The sequence below is a fragment of the Lutzomyia longipalpis genome, chromosome 3, assembly GCF_024334085.1.
Source record: "Lutzomyia longipalpis isolate SR_M1_2022 chromosome 3, ASM2433408v1".
NCBI classification, from domain to species: domain Eukaryota; kingdom Metazoa; phylum Arthropoda; class Insecta; order Diptera; family Psychodidae; genus Lutzomyia; species Lutzomyia longipalpis.
In genome coordinates this window covers 3,528,798-3,552,493 of record NC_074709.1, presented here as the reverse complement: position 1 = coordinate 3,552,493, position 23,696 = coordinate 3,528,798, and the positions used below count along the sequence as shown (strand labels likewise).

At 36.0% G+C, this 23,696-nt stretch overlaps 3 protein-coding genes across 6 annotated transcripts; 1 reads left to right on the top strand and 2 right to left on the bottom strand.

The window, feature by feature from the left end:
- Positions 1-4,476: 4,476 nt before the first annotated feature.
- On the bottom strand, positions 4,477-17,115 carry LOC129794210 (uncharacterized). 2 transcript variants are annotated; one of them, XM_055834880.1, is made up of 8 exons: positions 16,432-17,115; positions 12,835-13,290; positions 10,574-11,091; positions 9,675-10,498; positions 8,022-8,315; positions 7,682-7,931; positions 7,503-7,612; positions 4,477-6,393 (listed from the first exon to the last, which is right to left on the bottom strand). In XM_055834880.1, exons 1-8 carry the CDS (start codon positions 16,595-16,597, stop codon positions 6,174-6,176), a joined length of 2,838 nt encoding a protein of 945 aa, XP_055690855.1. In that variant the 5' UTR covers positions 16,598-17,115; the 3' UTR covers positions 4,477-6,173. The 2 variants fall into 2 exon arrangements, with proteins under 2 accessions (XP_055690855.1, XP_055690856.1); XM_055834881.1 differs by having other exon boundaries at positions 9,675-10,495; positions 16,432-17,095.
- A 502-nt stretch (positions 17,116-17,617) lies between these two features.
- LOC129794209 (retinol dehydrogenase 13-like) lies at positions 17,618-19,203 on the bottom strand. 3 transcript variants are annotated; one of them, XM_055834876.1, is made up of 5 exons: positions 18,981-19,203; positions 18,830-18,909; positions 18,164-18,764; positions 17,877-18,102; positions 17,618-17,798 (listed from the first exon to the last, which is right to left on the bottom strand). In XM_055834876.1, exons 1-5 carry the CDS (start codon positions 19,061-19,063, stop codon positions 17,652-17,654), a joined length of 1,137 nt encoding a protein of 378 aa, XP_055690851.1. In that variant the 5' UTR covers positions 19,064-19,203; the 3' UTR covers positions 17,618-17,651. The 3 variants fall into 3 exon arrangements, with proteins under 3 accessions (XP_055690851.1, XP_055690853.1, XP_055690852.1); XM_055834878.1 differs by having other exon boundaries at positions 17,857-18,102; positions 18,981-19,202; XM_055834877.1 differs by having other exon boundaries at positions 17,864-18,102; positions 18,981-19,202.
- Positions 19,204-19,239: 36 nt separating this feature from the next.
- On the top strand, positions 19,240-22,238 carry LOC129794208 (putative inactive tyrosine-protein kinase Wsck). Its single transcript, XM_055834875.1, has 6 exons — positions 19,240-19,668; positions 19,737-20,620; positions 20,686-20,864; positions 20,928-21,147; positions 21,222-21,505; positions 21,570-22,238. Exons 1-6 carry the CDS (start codon positions 19,499-19,501, stop codon positions 22,056-22,058), a joined length of 2,226 nt encoding a protein of 741 aa, XP_055690850.1. The 5' UTR covers positions 19,240-19,498; the 3' UTR covers positions 22,059-22,238.
- Positions 22,239-23,696: the final 1,458 nt, after the last annotated feature.

Genomic DNA, 23,696 nt, shown 5'->3' with positions numbered 1-23,696 from the left:
TTCATTGGGATGCTTTGGAAAAGTGCACAGTTCATGGTGATGGACTAAATTCCATGTGATTCGAGATGACACCAAAATTATTTATTGAATTCTCCTGGCGTCAGCATCACTTTGGAACACAATCACGACGGGGGAATTCTCAAATTGATTTTTATTTAATGAGATGCGGCGACGACGGCGCTATATCGATGGAATTATAGGCTCTTTGAGGTTTTATGTGAAAGAAAATGGACCATATATTTGTTTTTTAGTTTTGAATTTCATGCAAAGTTGTAAAGAACATTTCTGTGAAATATTTTTTTTTTTAGCAAAATGGGATGAATTCTTTATTTTTTTATTGAATTTTGATTGATCTTGATTTATTTCATGACAAAATTAAGCAATAAAAACTTTTATGTGGAAGAGTTGAAAATATATTTTTGATAATTCTAAAGGGGCCACTTTATTGGCGTTTGTGTCGTGACAAAAAACGTTAAAGAGACTTTTCATTTTGTTCTAAAATCAGCTAAGAAAAGCAAGCAAAGATTTGCCTAAATATTCATGAAACATGAAACATTCTCGCTAATGTTTCTTCTGTGAGTTTTAAAAAGGTAGTTTTAAAACATCTTTGAAACATTTTGTCCGGAAAAGATTTTCTTGTGGATCTCCTCAACACCACAGAAGAGCTAAAGAAACGAATACAACTGAAAAGGCTCCTTTTGTTGCACAACAAATTATGATCAAAACATTTTTAACAAATTTCAACTCTATGGACTAATTCTCCATTTTTACGCCAAAAAATTGTCACGCATAATTTATTAATAAAAATATATTTTTCAGTGAGTCATTGAATTTCTTTTGAATTAAAACTCCGAAAAACATGAGAATCATCCCAGTCCAGTCCAAAAGAAATTACGAAATTCACGAAAATAGAATTTTGGACTAATCTCCGAATGTTTTTCTCAAATTTAGTCATTCTAAATTCCTAATAAAAAAATATTAGAGAAAATTCCCCCCAAAACATATCCATAAATTTCAAAAAATGAACATTCTTTACCAAGCTGACCAAGCTCTTGACCTATGGGAATTAACAAGACTAAATTGCTTTCTTAGTGATCATTTAGAGAAGCTTTTTCGGGAAAATATAAAGCTCATAAATAGTGCAAAAGAGGAACCTCCTACACGGTATGAATTCCTCTAAACCCGAAAATGGTCCATTTGTTCCCAAAAGAAATATTTTGTCTTCTGCTTAAAAACAACCCAAAAATTTATGATCATTCACAATCAGCGCGAAATCTACTTTATTGAACTTTTATTGGAGATGATAGCGAGATCCTTGGTCTCTCTAAAATGCAAAACACCGCGCAGAATTTTTGTTTTGGCTCTGGGAGACTTATGCAAATTACCAACGTCACTCCTGCGCAATTTTCTTCACTCAACACGTTAAATATTTGGTGTGGAAGAAGCATAGAATGTGTGGACAATTAAGGAGCCGCTAGGTGATCTAGCCAAAAAAAAACATAAGCAAAGAATAAGAATCTCCCGTGCTTAATCTTCTTCTGCAAGAGACTTTCTCGCGTGATCATGCGCCATAATTCAATCCATTCTTTTGTGCTTATCAACGATGGAATGTTTTACGCAGAAGCTACCTCCGCGTGATCACATTTTATTGCCAACAGTGTGGTGTTTATTGCCGCCAAGATTTTTTTTTACTTTAAGCAAAGATGCGAATGAGAAAAAATCCGGTTTGGCTGAAATGTTGTCGCCAGCGACCTTATGAGGTCACATAATTCCATCGAGCGAAAAGGTCACCAAGGACGTTCAAAATCTTTTCACTCCGCGTCAATCTTCCTTGTGTGTGCCATCTTCACAATATAAATACCAAAATGCCATCAAATCTTTTCTCCGCGCGTCAGCCACTTTATTGCTCAATCTTGATTATTCTAACCAGTTGCTCTAGCCGTGGAATTTAGCAGATGGGAGGTAGATTTTTTTTCCATCGTCTAATACTGAAATTTTGCCTTCTACCGCGTGTCGTAAATTATCGAATTAGTGCATTCATTTGAGAAAATTCTCAAGAGAGTTCCGCATTTCTGTGGGGCTCAAAAAGGTGTGAAAAACAACTATATGCCCCAAAGCAAAAAAGGTTCAGCGTGAAAATGTATTTTATTTAAATGAACGCAAAGTTTTTATTCGCGGCTCTGGTAATTATGGCAGCAAAATATAAATTCCTTGGAGAGGGATTTTGGTGTCTTATTTTGCATTTCCTCTCCTTACTAAAATCAGGTGAGTTATGGGAACAAAAAAATATTTTAATTGGGAAATAGCAGAGAATTTATTGCAGGAAATAAGGCTCTGTGAATGAGTTGTTGCGAGATTTGCGAAGTCAAGTGGAATGAACAGTGATGGTCATAAAAATGAACCGGAAAATATTGTTAAAATTGATTATTTTGTTGAAATATAAAAAAAGAAAAGTTTGAAAGATTAAATATTAATCAAAATTAATTTTTAAAAAAATATAACAAAAAAGGTCATTCGTCGGAAAAGCAGTCGGGAAGAGGCAGAAGACGCAACTTTTCAGAAATCAGCGAAGTTTCGAATAATTTGTATGCATCTTCATCTTCTGCTCTAAAATCAACAGGAGAGCTAGAAAATGCGAAAAACTGATTTTAGCCAAAAATAAGTCTAAACTTTAAGGAAAAAATTGAAAATTCTTATTTTTTGTATTCGAAACTTCCCTTTGGTACATATCGATCAGGCTCATCGACGAACCTGCGGGTACGGGATGACCCAAAAATCCATTCAGATTTGCTCTAAAATCAACAGGAGAGCCAGAAAATGCGAAAAACTGATTTTAGCCAAAAATAAGTCTAAACTTTAAGGAAAAAATTGAAAATTCTTATTTTTTGTATTTGAAACTTCCCTTTGGTACATATCGATCAGGCTCATCGACGAACCTGCGGGTACGGGATGACCCAAAAATCCATTCAGATTTGCTCTAAAATCAACAGGAGAGCCAGAAAATGCGAAAAACTGATTTTAGCCAAAAATAAGTGGAAACTTTAAGGAAAAAATTGAAAATCCTTATTTTTTGTATTTGAAACTTCCCTTTGGTACATATCGATCAGGCTCATCGACAAACCTGCGGGTACGGGATGACCCAAAAATCGATTCAGATTTGCTCTAAAATCAACAGGAGAGCCAGAAAATGCGAAAAACTGATTTTAGCCAAAAATAAGTGGAAACTTTAAGGAAAAAATTGAAAATCCTTATTTTTTGTATTTGAAACTTCCCTTTGGTACATATCGATCAGGCTCATCGACGAACCTGCGGGTACGGGATGACCCAAAAATCCATTCAGATTTGCTCTAAAATCAACAGGAGAGCCAGAAAATGCGAAAAACTGATTTTAGCCAAAAATAAGTCTAAACTTTAAGGAAAAAATTGAAAATCCTTATTTTTTGTATTCGAAACTTCCCTTTGGTACATATCGATCAGGCTCATCGACGAACCTGCGGGTACGGGATGACCCAAAAATCGATTCAGATTTGCTCTAAAATCAACAGGAGAGCCAGAAAATGTGAAAAAGCGTTTCTTGAAGAAATGTTTGACAAATCTTATTAATCCAACTGTATAAATTTGTATATTTCTACAGCCTGAAGATGAATATAAATTATTCGAAACGTCGCTGATTGCAGAAAAGTTACGTTTTTCTTGCCTCTTCCCGATCGCTTTCCCACGAATTTCCCTCACTAAATTCATCAAGGTATTTAAGTCAACTTTTTTACAAGAAAAGTGATTTGCATGCAAAATATAGCCATCAAAAAGTATGTAGATAACTAGAAAAAATAAAAATAAAAAACCACAAGTCCTCGAAATAATTCGTACCTGATGAAGGAGACATCAATCTTCGAAATATAGCTCTAATCGATATCCAGAAATTCTTTAAGATCATTTGCCGTAAAACTAACTGAAAATAATACAATTTATTCAAGAAATTCTTTAATTAAATGAATGAACAATCAACCAGAAGATATTATTACGACCCTCACTATTAAACTCTTTTGTATATTTTTTCTTTGCAAAAAGCCAAAAAAAGCGCAGAATTCTCGAAAAAGCGCACCAAAAAGGCACCCAAATGGGATATCGTGCCGAAAGAATGCTCTCTCACTCATCTCTATCCGGGTTTGGGCGCCAGACGTGCGAGACTGTTAAATTTCTTAAAGAATCTCTCATGTATCGGCATGAACACAAAAATATGTGGTTGACCTCTTGGAGATTCCGTATGAATTATTTAAAATAACAAAACCATTTCATTAGTATACATTATTTTAGGAGCAGCTGGAAAACACCAAAAATATTCCACTAATTTGATTATCATTCGACGTGCACCACGTTTTCTTTAACTTCCCTCTCTCTCTTCAAGACCGTAGAACAGAAACAAAAATTGATGAAAAATCTCCCAAAAGACGATGAAATTAATTAAAAAGTCAAAAATATTTAGGAAATAATTTTTATAATATTTCAATATTACAATATTGATAGTTTTTTCGTTTAATAAAAAAATCATTAGTATTTCTTCTTCCCTATTAAAATGTTTTCTCAATTTTTTTTGTTATCGATTTGTATTATATTCCCCATCATCAAAAATGTTCATATCTTAATGAGATATGTATGAGCAATTATTTAGTCTCAGGTTTTTTTTCTCTTTCAATTCATTGCTTGATTTTTGTTCAACACCTACAATTTTAAGCCAAAAACTACTTGCCTACACTTTTTTTTTTCATCCCATCTTCGTCTTCTCAGTAAAAGATATATTTGTTATTCCAACCTCATCGTCTTGTTGTATATTGTTAATAAAATGTTAACTTTTTTTTTGTTTAGTATTCCTACAATGTTTCATCATCTATTGAAAAAAGGGTATTATTGCGTTTTTTTTCTCATAAGTTTTTTTTTTCTTTTGCTTTTTTTCTAATCTTGTTTGCCATTCAATTCATAAGAAATTTTTTATTTAGGATTTTCCTTCACTTTATGGCAACTATTATGTACAAAATATAGATTAACAATAAATATTTATAAATCAATTGTTCTTTTGAAAGATGTATTACTTTTGGGTAAAATATAGAGGAGAAAAAAAAACTTTATTTTATATACAATTCCACCTTATTCTTGTCCCATTTGTTTTAAAACATATATAATAATATATTACGAGATAAATTAGTAAAGCTCCATCGAAAAGCCAAATATTGGAAACGATTGCTTAATACACAAAATAATTTTCGGGGGGAATTAACTTAATAATAAATAATTATTTTATTAAACTTTCTCTTTCTTCTTCGAAACTTTATATAGTACGTATATTAGTATAACGCCCTATTAAACCCGCATTTTGTGTATCGCAAATCGAAAAATTGACTCATTTATCCAGATTTTAGGAAATATATAGATAGTACTTGTTTTCTAATAATTATAAAGTTCTCTGTAAACGTATCAGTAAAGAGAATAAATCATTTCATTTTAACTTCTTCATCAATGATTGGTGTATCTGTATAATAATTCTAAATATTTCTTCAACTTTTGATTCTTGTTTTAAATTTAAATATAGTTAGAAAGGCACTAGATAATGTTTAGTGATGTATTGAGATGGTCACAGATAAATTTCATTTTTTTGTATAATAAATTGAACAAGAATGAAAAATTTGTAAATAATTCAAAATTAATAATTATTCTATAAATAGAAGAACTATGTATTCATCAATGATTTCTTTTATATAAATTTTTCTTTTACTTTTTTTTTTACAAATAATTATTGCATGTAAAAAAAATTGGTCCAATCAAAAATAATTCAATAATTTTGTCTCACTTTTATCCTTCTCCTTTTCTTTGCGTCTACTATAATACAATTTTCACTACTTATATATTGCAATTGACAGGGAAAATGTTCTAATGATTTTTCACTTTCATTTCACTTTTTTTTTCCTACCACTGACTGTAAGCTATTTTCAGAATTCATCAAAAATACTACGCAGCGATATTTCACAAACCCTTCAATGGGTTTTCTTTCTCCCTCATATGTTCAGTGACTCGTCTCGGGGCAGTTTGGGACTAAAAGTTCTCTTTGTGGGGCATTTTAGAACAACAAAAAGTAAACTATTCTATCGCTTACCAACGGGATTACGCGGCAAACGACGATCTCAATTAGCAACCTTCTTGGGCGTTGATGTGAGAATCTTCTCCTGTGCCTTCTCTTGGTCCTCCTTGAAGAATATCTTCGTTATCACAATATCACCGGTACTGAGTGTTTGACACGCCTCATCTTGCTTCATCACCAACTTCTGACGATTCCCTGAATTATTTACAGAACCACGATTTGATCCTCTATCGTGACACAAACACTGGCAGCACTTTCCAGAGCTACACAAAAAATTGAAAGAAAAGAAAAACATTGAAATTCAATGTCAAAAGTCATCGATGAAACATTTGCGCGCATGTTTCATGCAATTAAAGAGACAAAAAACCCAATGATGACGTCATTTTGTGTGTTTTCTAGACAAATCTATTTCGGTTTTCCCAGAAATTCTCTTTCACGTTTTCTTTTTTTTTCATGCCTTTATAGAAAATTTTATTGAATTTTTAATGAAATTTTCAGAGACGTTTATTATTTAATATGTTTTTTTCAAAATGTTTCTGAATATTAAGAATAATTTGAATATTGACGATTTTGACTGATATCTGCTATTTTTGACGAAAATATCGCGAAATATTCGTAAATTTCATCAATATTCTTCGAAGAATGCAAATATTTAGAAGAAAAGATTTAATTCAATATGGTCTATTCAGCGAGAAAGAAATCGTTGAAATATTTGAAATTTCAACGATTTGAACGATTTCAAGGATTTCTTGGTCGCAGAATAGGACCCTAAATTTCAAATCTTCTTAAAGAAAAAATGAATATTAAATGATTTAAATATTCTTTAAAAATTCTTTAATTAGCTTCACAATAAGAGTTTTATAGGTGAGAACAATCCTACTTTATCAAATATCGTGCGGCTAAGGAATTTAAAGAATTCAAATAAATTCCTTCGGCTAAGTAGATAAGAGTAATAAACGTAGCTTCGTTTTATGATTAAAGACTCATAAATTACATATAGAATAAAGTGATAATTTTACCATATAAATATAAATTCACTTTAAATAAATGCTGACTGAGCAATTGAAAATCTCATTGATAAATTAATTCGCAATTACAATTGAATTTAAAATCAATTATTCCATAAAATTCATTAAAAATCTTCCATTTGACTCATTTCCTTAAATATATTCGCAAAATATTAAGAATTTTTAATTTATTCCATCAATTTCTTAACTAATAATTCAAAATTATTTATTTTAAAATCATTTTCTAACAAAATCAATAAATCTCCCACACTGATTGTTGATAAGAAAAATAAATCAAAAGCAATGAAACAGGAAGTTTTGAAATTGTTCCCTGATAAGATTCAATATGTAGGTATTTTCCTCACCTTTTATGTTCTCCATCGCGATATGATTGATGCTTGAGATTGTGTTCGTTGTTTGCGTTTAAAATAGCACTTGTGGCTGAGAGAATTTGATCAGGTGTTTGAGAGAAGACCTAGAAAAAAATGCAAACTTGTTAAAATGAAAAGAATTAAATGGGGGATCGCACGCAATGCATACGTACTGGATCATTTGGAAGAAGGGTAGCTGTTGAGAGGATAGCCTCTAATTTATCAATTTTAGCCATTCGATCCATTGTTGTGTCCGATAGAATTTCATCCATAAGCTGCATGGATTCCGTAAGACTTGGCGGTTCGGAATTTCTCGGTGAGAATGTCCCAGCACCGGGTAAGGAATTATCCGATGGAACACTATCGAGGCTTGCATATTCATGCTCAGCCACTTCTCCATCATCCTCCGAATCACTTTGGTCTCTAAACAAATAGAAAAAAAAAGAAAAAAATCTTTTATAGTAAATTTTGTCTTAAATGCATAAGAAGATGGAGAAGAATAAACAATCTTACCGGTCTTGACCCAAATTCTCCAACTTCTCCAGCTTCTTGGCCACTTTGTAGGATCCCTTGAGTTTCTCCTTTTCCTCCTCAGTCAAATCCAAATAGCGCAAGAGACGAATTTCTCGATTACTTAGAACTATATTCTTATTGCTCGATTGTGATAGTTTAGCACGCAAATCAGCCACTTCAGTGCTAATTTTTCGCTGCTTTTTCCTCATTTTCACCTCAATTGGACGGATTAGCATTAGTATCTGTTCTGTACACAATTCCGACAATAATCCACGATATTCCGGCAATATGGCACTGCAATGAGAGATAAAAAAAAAAGAAAAACAATCGTGAGAAACTTTTTTTTCCCCTCAAAACATTTTCATCAGAGAAGAAGTTTTGTGTAATTAGTTCTGTAAAATGTGCAAATGGAGCAATTAGTACTTGAATTTATGTACAGCATCACTACGATCATGAGAGAGATGTTCTTGAAATTTTGCATTCTATATTGTATTTTATTTTGCAATGAATATACAGTGAATTCATGTTTATTTAACTGTAGTAAGACACATCCCACGGCACGGAAACTCGTAAACTCTTCCGGATTGTTAATTTCTCTTTCTTTCTGCCCCACCTCCTTTTATTCCATATAGAATGGAATTCTACTGAGAATTGAGTTGTATTGTTGCTCAAGAATATAGATTAATGCTAAGAATTTAATTTATTCTCTATTTTCTCTGATTAAATTAACTTTGCACAGAAACTCCACCCATGTAGTGACGTAGAGAAGGTGGGCCAATGAAAATACTTTGCTTGAATTAATTAACCAATCAGAGAGCTCTGATTCAAACAAATTCTTCTTCTTATTTATTTACATTTCATTACGATTATTTGTTGATGTAATCTCTTTAATTATATCGTGCTTCATAAAAAAATAATAATTTCAATCACATCTACAAATAATTTATAAATGAATTGTAAATCAATACATAAGAAGAAGAATCAATTTTTCAAAGATGAGCTTTGACTGGTCGATCAATTCGGGCTAAGCTTTTTCATTGGCTACCATTATCCCTAAAAAAGGGTGGAGTTTCAATGAAAGGTTAATTTAAACTATGAAGTGATACAATTTTGCAGTCAGAATCTCATATTTCTAAAGCAAATTCAAAGAAATATAAAAGAGATAACTCAATTTCCATCAAAATAAAAATAGAAAAAAAGAAACAATGAAACATTATCTTATCTATACGACAAATTTCTCAACTCTGATCCACTTTATCTTTCTTTGCATGCGAAAGAAGGTCCGAAGGGAATGTAAGAAGAAAAAAAGAGATTAAAGAGATGTTACATTAAGTGGGATTCACTATATTTTCTCCTCTTATATCTTCTTTATAGTAACAGCGTGAATTAATGTAATTTAGAGAATAGATTTCAATGAATTATCCCCATCTCGCTCTCACATTGTCGACAAGATAATTGAAACTTGGCATTTTAACATTTGCGCTTACGAGTGAAATTCACAAACGATCCCAATCACGCGAGATATTTGTTTAAGAGCCAAAATATTTGTTGTGTGCGCCAAGACCACACTATGGGGCCATTTTTGCACTTTTAAGCCATCACTGTGTGTTTGCCAAACGGTTCTGTGGTGTTGTCTCTTCTTTTTGAACTCACCTGGCCATGGCTGCATAGAGTTGCTCATTGATCAACACGAGAACATCACCGGCAGCATAGAGGAGCATATCGCGCGAGAGTGGTCTCCTCGCCCAATATTTTTGATCTCTCCGGTAGACATTCTTGAGTTGATCCTTCATGGGATTTATGGGGGCACCGTACATCTCACACAGCGTATTCAGGGACACATTCTTCACCTTGTACACTTGCTTCCCGTGATTCTGTAGCTGCAATATCGCATGAGCGGATTGCGTATCGAAGACATTGCGCATGAGGATGCCAAATTGATTGAATAAATTGATGGAATCATTGCGGCAATCGTGGATGATTTTGATGACATTCTCACTCTCGAGGAGTGTCTTCAAACCCCCATCTGATACCATTTCCGGGCATGTGAGTATGTCAAAGATGAACGCCTCCCCACGTGTTGTGCCAATCTCAACGAGTGTCAGCTGCCCCTTTGCCCCCAAATTGATACCTTCGCAGTCAAAACTAATGACAACCTGATCATTTGCGGCAGATTTGAGAATGGCCTCCGTGACAAAGAGGCACTCCTTTATTGTCGCAATAACACGTGTATTCTGCAACACCTTTATCTTCCACGTGTCACCGACAAAGTAATTATTCATATGGGCTGAATTTGTATTTTGCGCCTTTCCATCGCCCATATTTGCGGCATTTCCCGCCTGAAGGGCACTCATTGCTTGCTTATCCTTCTCCAAATTCTCCGCAAGTGTCTTAATCACTAAACTATTGATCCGTTGCTTTAGTGTTTGATTCTTTGCTGGAGTCTTCTCCACCGGTTGCTGGGCGACCTGCACCTGCTACCAAAAACACAAAAAGAGAAGAAAAATTCAACTCTTACATTCTTTTTTTTTTATTCTTAATAATTCTCTCACCTGAACCGATGGATTTTGGTGCGCTGGAATGGTCGGCGGGGTGGAAGAACGCGTATAGTATGACCCAATGGACCCACTCGGACAATTCCTATCGCAGAGATTGTCCAATTTGGCATCATTGTCGTGGACAAGACTTTCAAACCCACTATTTGGTTCACTCTTATTGCTCACAGTCGGTGAATTGCTACTCGTACTCGTCACAGGTTCATTTAGCTTAAAATCCCCAATTGTTTGCATCAAATTATTATTATTTTGGAGTCTCATCTGTGGCGATAATGTCCTCATCGTTGGATTATTATTAAATTGATCCCGTGCCCGAGCCTGAGCTTGCTGTATATGTGCATCCGACAGTCGTGGTTTCTGCAGTAAAGTGACTAGATTCGATTGAATGTGGAAGCAATCTGAGAAGAGTTTCAGGAATGTGGACAAATCACTCGGTGTCTTGAACATCCGTAGCCACATTTCCTCGGGAAACTTGGAAGTTACAATGTGGAAGAGCTGATCAACGAGAATTGGCCCTGAAACCGACAAAAAAAACAAAATTTATTAAATCCTTCATAAGGTGTTTATTCAAAACAATATGAGCCATGATTTTATTCAAAAGAACTATGAGGACAAGCCTAAAGCTTGTAAAGGATAAAAAAACGAATAAGAAATAGTCAAAATGAATTTGTTACGTAAAACGTGCAAAGATCTGCGCAAAAATGCAAAAAATGACGTCATTTTTGTGATTTATGGGTGGAATTCACTACTCAGTCGGGCTTAAAAATTTAAGTCGGTTTTTAAGTCGCTCTTAAAATATTTTAGTCAGATTAACAGATTGTATAGTTTTCAAAATATTTTACAAACATCAAAATTTGTATTTTTTTTTGTAAAATATGCAATATGTTAATCTGACTTACAAATTTTAAGTTAGACTTAAAAAAAACTGACTTAAAGCTTAAGACCGACTTAAATTTTTAAGCCTGTCTGAGTAATGAATTCTGCCTTATGTCTCTTTGAGTGCATGAAACATGTGGGATAATGTTTCATCCGTGAATTTTGACCAGGCTTTATGTTTCATACATTTCAAGATACAAAATACACAAAAGTGACGTCACTGTTAGCATTTTTTGGGCAAATCTTTGCGCCTTTTCCCAGCGTACAGTGATTAATCTATTTAGCAATTTCTCATACATTTTTTATTCTTCAGACAAAGTCATGGACCCATCACTGAAGTGAATAAACTCCTTTTGTCAACAACAACTTTTTTTTCTCAACACTCCCATAGACAGCTAGAGATCACGATGAATATTTTCTCCAAAAACAATGGAATTATGCACAAGGAACCCCCCGAAAAAAAAAGCTGACACAATTTTTAGAAAAAAAAAAGCTTCAACATCAGCATTTTAAATTACGCAGCTGCGATATATATTTATATTCTTTCACTCATATTCTTCATTTTATATTCGAGTTTCTGCATTAATTTCCAACACACCGAGAAGAGTTTATAATGTTGTGTGATAGAGAAAGAGAGAGAAGAAAGCATTTTTTTGTGGAATTTAGGTGCATGAAAGAATATAGAATTCCGCAAAGAAATTCTTTTGAAAGCTCTGAATACAAATTGGTATTTAGCACGATGTCATCAATAACATTTTGGAGAATTTTTAGGAAGCGAAGGGAAGGTCGGGAAGAACTTTTACTATAGTATACAAACTTCTTCATTCCTTTTCTCATTAAAATATTGAAAAGGAATATTTCTTCAATTTCATTTTCTTCCTTTTCCATTAAATGCAATTTATTTCTACAAAATTTCAACTCTATACTATTTTATTTCACTTTAAATGTGGAGTAATTGCCTCATTGAATCAATTATAAAATTGATTTAATTTTATTTATAAAGAAATAAAAAAAAACATTCGCCACAGAAAGACAATTGGGCGTGACAAACGCCAATTTTCCTCGAGTTATTTTTTTTTTGTAGAGAAATAAACATTTCCATTTCTTTTTGTTCACTTGAAACCGTCAAATATGTACCTAAATATTTCCTATGTCAACTTTTTGTCTTAAAAAGCAACAACAAAAGAAGTAAGATCTCAACTTTTCAGTGTATGTAATTACATAAATAAAAAAAAAAGATCAAATAAAATTTTCTCAACAAAACACGGAGAAATTTGTGTTGGTAATCTCCTCACTATCGATATAAAAATGATGAAGAAAAAAAACTATTTCGTGTGTTCATTCCTTCAATAAATATAATAAAATAAAAATATATTATTTACCTTTGTTTTCGATCCAGTGAGCAAAAAAGTCGAGCAACTGTTGCGTGGCAATCGTATCGATTGAGGGCTGCGGCAGATGGAGGCGCTCACCAACAGGAATATCCTTGAGATCGTCCGTTTCCACGAGCATCACGTGCTCATCGATCACGGTGAATGTGTCCGGATGCTTGCTGAGGAAGTCCGTGAATTCCTTAATGTGCTGCCCCGAGATGTGTCGCACTTGTGGCGATGCCTGACTCCGGTGCCCAAGGAGACTGCGTATGGGAACTTCCGTGCCCAACCCGTACATAAGGAGTTTATTCTTGAAGTACTCCTTCGCTTCCTGCGTGTAGTCCCGGCGACCACCTGTAGCGCCACTGGGGTCATCTGGGGACGCCGACAGGTAGGTGTTGACATGTACGTAGTCTCCATTTATGTAGAAGAGGGCTGGGTAGCTGGCGAGGAATTTCTTCAAACCTATCGCCAATAATCAGAGAACAAGACACCCCCCACCGTTTTAGTGTTGAAGGTCAAAGACTTTCCTCCACCCCCTCACATCAGAGAATTCTTTCAGTGACCCGGAAAAGTCGACCCACAAAAAAAATCCAAAAGGCAAAAATACCTATTGATCCAACAATCCAAGCTTTACGTGGTTTGGAATGTACAAAAATTCGCACGAGCCATGCAAAAGTATTGCAAACGTCTCCCCGTCAATTTTACTTCTTTCCCAATCAACTTCACGTCAATTTTTTTTTACAATATATAGATACGTTTAAGCTCCCTTGACTGCCGTGGAGAATGAAAGTGTTAAAAAGGCAGAGAGAGAGATTTACTTAAAGGCCCATATTATTGTGTTTTTAATCGTAAATTTAATTACCCAACGATCGCATTTAATTTTCAATTTAATTAATTTACTATGTCGCTAAGTTTGCAATTTTTTTTGCCAAAATTTATGAACGGCAAAAACAGCAGAACAAGAGTTTGTGTTTTGACAAAAGTCTGTCAATTGGAATTGACCGAATTGACTGAAAAATTCAAGAAATCTTAAAATACTTTCAAATATTAAACTTTTTTTTTGGAAACTTTTGATGAAAATTGATAATTTTTGATATTTCATTGATAATTTTTTTTAAAGATTTTTGAATAATAAAGAAACATAAAATTAATAAAAAATATATTTTTAATGTAAATTCTTAAATATTCTAAAGATTCCAAAAGTCACGTGGAATTCACTTCTGACATTTTTGTGATTTTACATTGAAGATAATCAATTAAATTCCTTAAATGATTCAAATTTTACTACAAAGATCAACAAGTTATACAAGTTTCTTTGGATTATTGACTATACAATTAAATGATTCCTTTAGGAAAAAAAGGTTCTCTTGATGGACGCAAAACAAAATAATTTAAACCTTCATTTTCTTTTTTATTACGAATAATTTCTTTTGCTTAAAAATTACAATATATATCTTATTTTGTAGGTATCGGCATAAGAAAGTTAACCCTTTAAGGTCCGCGCCTAAACTGCTGGGCCAATTTTGGAAATTTTGCTGTTTTCCAATTCATTGGGCCTAATTATAAAGATTTTAGTCGAAAAAAAAATTTTCCAACTTACAGATTTTCCGGAAAACCTTTGGGTCAGCATATGACCCAATGGACCGCAAGGGATACAAAACACGGATTTTTGATATTCACAATTAAGAAGCACTCTGTGTCCGTGGCCGGTAATGTTACCCCCAAGATGCCTCGGAAGCACCCTGGGATGAACTACAATGAGAATCAGACCGACCAGAAGTGGTTTGGTCAGGATTTTCAGTGTCATCCCAGGTGAAGGTTCCTCTAAACACACACATTGCCCCGATTTTCTGGTTAATTTACCACTTATTTACCACATATTTGGATAAAACTTCACAGAAGAGTAAAGGAGAATACCTAATCCTCCATCAGAACACATCCCAGCGAGTGATTCTGGCCAGGAAATCGGTCAAATCACTGAAATTCGGGGCCCATTCAGCCACTTCTCCGCACTGTAAACACGCACCTTGTCACGGTTTTGCGTTAAATTTACCACTTATTTACCACAAAATTGCATTAAACTTAACACAACACTAAAGGAGGATACCCATCCCTCCATCAGAACACATCCTGGCCAGAGATTCTGGCCAGGAAATCACTCAAATCACTGAAAATCGTGGCTCATCCAGCCACTTCATCGCACTGTTTATGTATGGGAAATGAGTTGTCAAAAATTCCGCGTTTTGTATCCCTTCCCGCCCATTGGGTCATATGCTGACCCAAAAAGTTTGGAAAAGCATTTTGGAAAATTGGTTCGATTTTCAAGGTTCCCATAAAGCAATTTTTTCTTGTTATTTAGTCTATTTATAAGATTCAAGTCGATTTAGACTATCGGAAAATTGTAAAATAGAAAAAAATACTGATTTTCAAAGTGATGAAAATCGACCAATTTTTTCCAAGTTTGATGCAAAAAATCGACTATAAAGGAATTTATTGGACGTATCAAAAAAATATGTCTTGAAAGGTTGATCCTTTAGCTTTATACTGGCGAAGAAAGCATCCAAAAATATTAACTAGAAGTATCTCTAAAAAATCATTTTCGTTTTGGGTCAGGGTATGACCCAAAAAACGTTAAAGGGTTAAAGGGACTCAATAGATTAGTTGGTTAACACACCAATTTGATTACTCCAAATACCCTAAATACCAAGTGAAGCAGGTTCGAGTCTAACTCGTATCAAACCTTTTTTCTTCACAAATCTAATAAAAGAATTTGCGAAAATCTTTTTTTTAAACCTCAATAAAAAAAATGAATAAAAATCTCAACAAAAAGCCCATTTGCAACTCTTATCTAATTAAATACAATCATCCCACAGAGTAAAGACATATTATGATGTCATCTTATAAGATTCGTATTAGACTTTATGCGAAAATCACATTGAGGATGGCTAACAAGACTCGTTTATGTTTACTGAAGCAGAAATTTGCATAACATTTAGCCAACATTTTAGCCGGGAGATTCTCAAACAATTCAACAAGAAAAAAAATCAAGAAAATTTCCATTCAACAATACGCGCGCGTTCACTCCTCGCGCGTTCTTTTTGTTCTTTTTGCATTTCTGTTCTCACCTCGCGCAAAAGTTCGCCTAAAGAGAGGAAGTTTTTTTTATTTTTCAAAAACATTTTCCTTTAAAATATTTATAAACCAGCGTGGATAAAATAGAAAATTGAGGACAGTGGCATTTTATTTTTGCAGACAAGAGAAAATACTTTTTTGTAGCCGTCTCGCGGTGGCCCGAAAGCGTGGCTTATGGGGAAGGAAATAAAAAGAAATTATGATGAAGTAATGAGACATTAATTTGCAATGCAGCACCTTTGAATGATTGGTGCGAATTTTATCATATCAATATTATTTTTCTGCTCGCTTTTCCCTCTCTTTGGTCGCACACACACTTTTTTTTTCTTCATTTAATGTGCGTGTCCCCGTTCTGCTGGATTGCCTTTTATTGGGCACCCAACAGCAATATTGTGTGAGCAATCCCCATGCGGGAGGCTCAATGAGGATGGAATTTTTTCAGCCCTAACCAAAACGGGGTGGTTAACGCACCTGATTGACTCCCTCCAGCAATCTGACGCATCTCCCGCGTAAATCCCTTGGCCCCAAACTGGCAAGAGAGATCGTGGAGCGTACGAGGCTCCCCCTTGTCCAGGAGGCGCTCGAGGAAGAAGAGCAATGTCAAATTCCTCGCCAACTCATACTCCATGGTCTCCATTGCGAGTGGACGGCCTCAGGGCCTCCTCCTTGGCTGCCGTGGTGCCTTTCCTTCCTCTCCTCGGTGCGCCCCCAAAAATTCACCTCCTCTGACCAAGATAAAAAAGAAAGGAAACTTCTCTGTGTTGCCCCACAGTCACGCACTGGGAGAATCTCCGTAGCCCCCACAGTGACCGAATATCGAGAGTAGCGAAGAGATTTCTCTCGCGCTACGGGGTTTTGTTTTCTGGCACCTTTGGAATTTCTTGGGGAATGCACTAAACTACGTAATCTGAAGTCGTGGAGTTTTTCCTCTCTTGTACGCCCTCTTCCACACAAGCACACACCACCGGGTCACGCACAGTTGCACGCACACACTTCAGTGACACGATATATATCCTCGCGACAGGATTTAAGTGATTCCGGAAGGATGGGATTGCGAGTAAATTCACTTAAAATTAGAGAAAACCAACCCACACCGAGCACCACAACGTCGGCTAAATCACCAAGTTCCACATCTATGCAGCATGATATGAGAATGGCTAATGCACCTGACGCCCAATAAGGTTGAATTTTTCATGTTTCTTCCGCGATTCACAGAAACGTGAAACATGCAAAAAGGCGGCTGTTGAACTTTCCCATTTTCACACAATTTTCCGGCTTTTCTTGCTACCATGACGACCTGTGGGTTGTGGAAATATAATCCAAGGGTTTGGGGATTTTTCTAATGGAGAATAAAGTAGAATTTTCAGTTGGCTGTAATTTGGGATTTCTTTTTATTCAGAAAATAAATTTTTCTTACTTTTCCTTGAATTTTCAATGTGTCCTTTTTATTTCCAACTAAGCAAGTCACTTCCGGGTCCAAGAAAATTGCAATCAGCCAAGAAAAATTCCTGAAAATTGTGAAAATCGCTGTTTGAAATGGCGCAAAATTTAAAAATTAACCGTTACATATTTCTGAACAATTTCCCAATTTTCACGAGTTTTTCATATTTTCGCTATTTTCTCAAGAAAAAGTACAAATAAAATAGAAAACGCTAAGTTTTTAAATAATAAAAAAAAACTTTATTTGCGCGCTAATGATGTTTCTTGTCTTCTTGCACTTCCTGCCCGGGATCTTCAACTAATCCCATTTCTTTGTATGCCTTCTCAAAAATATCCTGGCCTTTCTCATCAATGATCTTTATGTCCAGAGTCTCAAAATCGATGTAAAATCTCAATTCCTGCAAGGAAAAGAAGCGAAAAAATCAAATCTCCTTCAAATGTGGAGGATTTCGCTACATTTTACTCTTTAGCTATACATTGGGCGGTTTCTGATCCAATCCTGTCCACTTCTCACTAACTGCCCACAGCCATTTGGCTACATTTTCATTCTTAGCAGCATCGGCAACTTCTTTCGGGGCGCAATCACTGAAATATTGCCCTGAAACCCCTTCAAGTTCCGGTTCCAAGGCGCAATAGAGTGTTGTCTGGGCTCCAGCGACGGGAGATTTAAAGAAGGGCCAGAGGATGGGTTTAACAATTAATCTGTGAGAGAAAATTGAGAAATCTTGGAATTTTTGTAAAAATATTTCTAGAAGATATTTACCCGGAAAAGAAGCTGTTAAAGAGACCCATATGCCGTGTTAGCTCTGTGTCTACAACTCCAGGATGCAGAGCATTGACAGTGACTCCTGTTCCTTGAAGCTTCTTGGCCAGTTCTTTCGTGAAAAGGACATTTGCCAGCTTACTCTGATTGTACGCCCTGCCAGGCTCGTAATTCTTCTCACTGTTGAGGTCTGTGATGTTAATCTCTCCCCGAGTATGCGCTAAACTCGATACAACTACAATTCTACTTGGGGCGGAGGCCTTCAGAGTGTCCAGGAGGAGATTAGTCAGCAGGAAGTGCCCCATGTGATTCACCCCTAGTTGCATTTCTATCCCATCCTTTGTCAGTGTCCGTGGGCATCGCATAACACCGGCATTGTTAATGAGGATGTCCAGTCTGTCTCTCTCATGCTTGAACGTATCCACAAACTTCCTGATTGAATCAAAGGAGGACAAATCACATTCCCGGCAGTAAACGTACTTGTTCTTGGAATCCAAGACAATCTCCGTGCGTGCTTGTTCACACTTCTCCATATCCCTGCATACCATGTACACGTGGGCTTTTCTCCTGGCCAGTTCTTTTGCTGTTTCCTTGCCAATTCCTTTTCAGAGGGAGAAAATTGAATGATTACGAAAAGTTCCTTGGAAAATCCTTACATATCCTTGCCTGTGTTTGCACCAGTTATAATGACGACTTTCCCCTCAGCCATGACAGGATTCTTAAATCTACCGCCTTGCATGTAATCCCTGAAATACAGAAATTTTCATTAGATAAGAAAATCTAACAGGAAATGTTTTAAAATCCTGATTTTCCTTACTTGAGCATCATCGTGAGACCGGCAATTGTACCCACGGCGCTCAGGGCAACCACTTTCTTATTCTGCAGGAATGCAAATGCCATGATTTATAGATCCTGCAGGAATTCACAGAGAGACAAAATCACAGGAATCTCCAAAAGAAATCAATTATTCTCCAGTTTGGAAAATTCTGGGTGTTATCAATTTTCCCGGATTCTAACCTCACATTTACCACCTTGAAGTTCCTCTCCCTCCAGAAAATTATAGCACATTTTGTCCCAATTTTTGCAGAAACTTCAGCATGGTCAATTGCTTGAGTGTTGAATTTTTTTCCAAAACAAACCCATTCCGTCCACATTTCTTCTCAATTTTCTCTATTTTTCCACGTGATTTCCCGGAGATTTGCACACTCTATCGCTGCCCAATGTGCTTTTCAATTAGATAGCGCAAATAGTGAGATGATAGTGCGAAGAAAGGCAATAATTCTTTGTGTTGTTGTAATGCTTCCGCCCCTGTGAATTAACACAAAAATTCAAAAAATGCAAAACAGAATATTTATCGCTTTTGTGACAATCGGCATTCTCCTGGCCAGCGCCCATGCCGACAGCTATGTGGGATGCTTCAAGAGGAACTTCCGTAACTTCAATACCAATGCGCATGTTGGCACAGCCACGGAGTGTGCTGAAAAATGCCAAGAAATCTTCTACAAGTAACCCCCTGAGGAAGCTTTAAGAGCCAATTAAAAGACAATTAATGATTTTTTTGTGGTCTCTGCAGGTATGCCGTGATCCAGAGTACTTCCTGTGCATGCACAAACACCCATCCCAATGAGAGATTGGACGCAGAGAAATGCAGCATACGCTGCAGTAAGAATTCCGAGCAATTCTGTGGCGGGGAAGATGTGGAGAGTTACTATGAGACAAATCTCAAAGTTCCGGGGCCACCACGGCATCTCAGGATGGACTTGGATACTGTTAAAAATACCTCCTTCACCATTATGTGGGATCCACCGGAAGCGAGTACCTTGGTGATGGAGTATGCAATCAATGCGTACCCCATTCACACGTATGCCATTGGGGGGATGCTGAGTCATGTTGGATGGAGGGTGGAACGTGGTGAGAATCAACAGGAACTTGTGGAACTTCATCCTGCCACGCGGTACAATGTCACAGTGACAAGCATCGCGGCAGCAGGTGTGGGAGGAATGGCGTGGATTCTGGGTGAAACACGTGTCGGTGTACCCAGTTTAGCCCCACCTGAACCCAAGATACTCGCAAGGGACGAACGGACAATCACAATTGAGATAAATCCCATTGAAAATGGCAATGGACCCATTAATTTCTATCGCGTTGTCGTTGTTTTTGCCAATTACGGTCTCATTCAGAACTTCGATCTGGCCCTCCTGAAGGACTACCGGGGATCACGTGAAGATGGTACGCAGTACTATGTCACAGCTGAGCTGGATCTCAAGAATATGAGTAGAATATTCCGCGTGGGAGATGGTGAGAACTACCGGGGCTTCTACAATGCCCCCCTTCCGGAAAATAGTCATGTTCACATTAAAATTGGCGTAGTTAGTACCCTCAGTGGGGTCACAACATATCGCTACAGCGATGATTCCCACGATCAGCATGACAATATTGCCTCAGATGAGTCTGAAGGTAATTTATTCTCTCTCAATTTCTCTTAAAATAAAAGATTTAATGGCAAATGCAAACGTTTGCAGATGCAGATGATGATTCCAGCACAATGATTGCTATCCTGACAACAGCCTGCATCATTTTGGGACTTCTCCTGATTGGATCAGTGGTCATGTACTTCTATTTGAGAAAGAGACTGACATCAACTCGAAGGCGGTTCACAGATGTCCATGAATTGACCCTTCAAGGACCAATTGTGGAAATTGTAAGAGAATTAAAAAAAAATTCTTTAAAGAAAAAAATCTCAAAATTTTAAAAAACTTTTAAGGAAAATAACGGATTTATTGGAGACGAACTCGACAGAGGCAACTTTCAGGAGCAGCTAAAACTTCTCATGGACAAGGTATCGTCCTCGCAGAAAATCCCCAGGAATATTCTATCAATGGAAATTGATAATATTCTGGGTACTGGACGCTTTGGGGACGTTATTCAGGGTCGTGTGAATACCATTGGGGACTTTCATCAGTGCCACATTCATGTTGTCTCAGGTAAGATCTCCTAATACTCTCCGTTTCTCTTCCGGAATGAATGAATCTTGATGGAAATCCCTGATTTTTATTAGACGACATGGAACAACACGATCAGAGCCTCTTTATCAAGGAATTCGATCAAATTCTCCGTGTGACCCCACATAGATCACTTCTCAATTTCCTCGGAGTCTGCCAGACCAGCGATTGGCTCTACGTCATCTTCGAGGGGTGCAGCATGAATCTCAAGAAGCGCCTCGTGGATTCACGTTTACCGCCAAATTTTAATCCCCAACGAATGACTTCGCTCTCGGAGGAATTCGTCCTTCGTACCCTTTGCGACATTTGCGATGCCATGGAGTACCTTTCAGCCAATAAGGTGAAGATTTTTGCATATCCTGTGTTACTTATAACTGACTTATTTCCTTTTTAACGTTTCCTAGATTGTGCACAGGCAGCTATGTGCCCACAATGTGAGCCTCACGGTGGATGATGAGGCGAAATTATCCATTTTTGGTCCAACACTCTTCACGGAGGAGAATAAAATCATTGATCTGACACGCTTCCAACCGCCGGAGGTACTTAAATTCCAAAATTACTCCTCAGCAAGTGATGTGTGGTCATTTGGGTGCCTCATGTGGGAATGCTGTACTGTTGGTGGTACACTCTTCCCAAGTGTTCCAGCTGTTGATCTCCTGGGACGCCTGAAGAATGGTGTCCGCCCGGAGCAGACGCCCTTCCTCTTTGACGACCTCTACCAGCTAATGCTGAATTGCTGGCAGCTTGACTCCCGCGAAAGGGTCACCTTCACCGAAATCGCCAATTCTCTCCATCAAATGGTGGCCACATCACCGAGGCATGTTCTGGATTTCGACAGGAGGAATCGTGTTACCCTACCGTACTACCTGCCTCTGCTGGAAATCAAAAATTAGACCCATTCTATGCATTCCACATTTACCAATTCCCATGCCGTCCGGAGGATCTCTCTCACACACACTTCCCGCATGAATCTCAAGGAGCATTCCACGGTATTTTTTTGTGCATTTTTTATTACTTCTAAAAAAATATATTATACTTTTACTGAATAAAGACGCGACAGAGTTCAAAATCAACTCAGAACGTTTCTATTTTGATGAGAAAAAAAAAACGCAAAAGAATTTTGTTTACTCAGTTGTCGATAGAAGCTGCAAATTATTTATTTTGCAGCGTAATATCGTCATTGTGATTAATATTAAAAGGTATTTTAAGGCCTCCAGGTTGACTAAGAAGGGGGAGAAAATGTGCATTTGATCCATTTGAGAGACCATTCGTGAAAGAAAATGATTTGATTTTAAGGTAAAAATTATGGGCTTCTCGTGATTAAATTGATATCTCTTTTTCTACAAATGAAAGTAAAGTGAATTTATTAAATGGTTCATCGGTAACGAACCACGAGAGACTTTTCAATTAGTACACGAAAAAAATCTGTTTTCGCTTTCAACTTGTGCTCGAACATTTGAGTTTGCGATGAAGAAAGCAAATGGAATAAAATTGCAGCGGACAAACGTCTATTTTGTGTCTATAAATGCAATTTATTTTTGCAAAACTCTGCTGACTGTTGAATTATTTAATTAATATATTTTTATGAAAAGATAATGACAGGGGTGGAGCTAGGGAGAGTTTTTTTTTATGTCTAAACACACTCTAAAATTCAAGAAATTCAGATTTTTCTTTCAAAGTCAAAGAAATAATATTTTTCAGGACAAAAATTGATTAAAAAAAGAAGCTTTAAACGTTAAACGATAAAAAATAATGACAAATGTTTTAAAATAAATGTCAGATGATAAAAAAAAAAAACTTCAAAAATCAAACGTCAAAATTTAATAAATGTCCAAATCTGTTTATACTGTTGTTAAAATAATTTTTAAACGATACATTGAATCAATTGCCAAGAGCTGCTAATACAGCATGCTAAAATAATGTCAGACGTTAAAAAATCGAGAGAATCACAGTTGAAAGAAATGCCAAACGTTAGAAAAAGAAACGTCAAGCGAAAGAATAAAGGAAATGCCAAAAACTGCTAAATTAGCTTTTAAAATTTTTCTCAAACGTTAAGATTAGCAAACAATTCAATATATTTTTCAATGTCCATAAAATTATAAAAAGAATTATAAATTCCATCCCTCTTGTAGGTCAAGATTTCTGGCTACGCCCCTGGCTAATGAAGGAATTTATGAAATTTTTAATCTCATTGACTGGATTTTTTTAATCTTTATAAATTCTATAAAAAAAACACAAAGATGTGAATTAAATAAAATTTCTGACTCTTCGGTAGCTTCATCCCTTCTTCATCAGGCATTTAAATAGTTTTAAAATACCTTTAATACTCCTAAAAATATTAATTTAGCCAAACGCATTAATTCATGGACTTTATGCAATTTTTTTGCAATTTTATTAAATTTATTTTGAACTCTTTTTAAAAACAGCCCAACAATCAATTAAAAAGTCCATTTCCGATGGCATTAAAGGTGTCGTGTGGTGTTTCCTCTGGATATTGTTTATGTGTAGTGTAGAGAAACCCAAAACGTGTA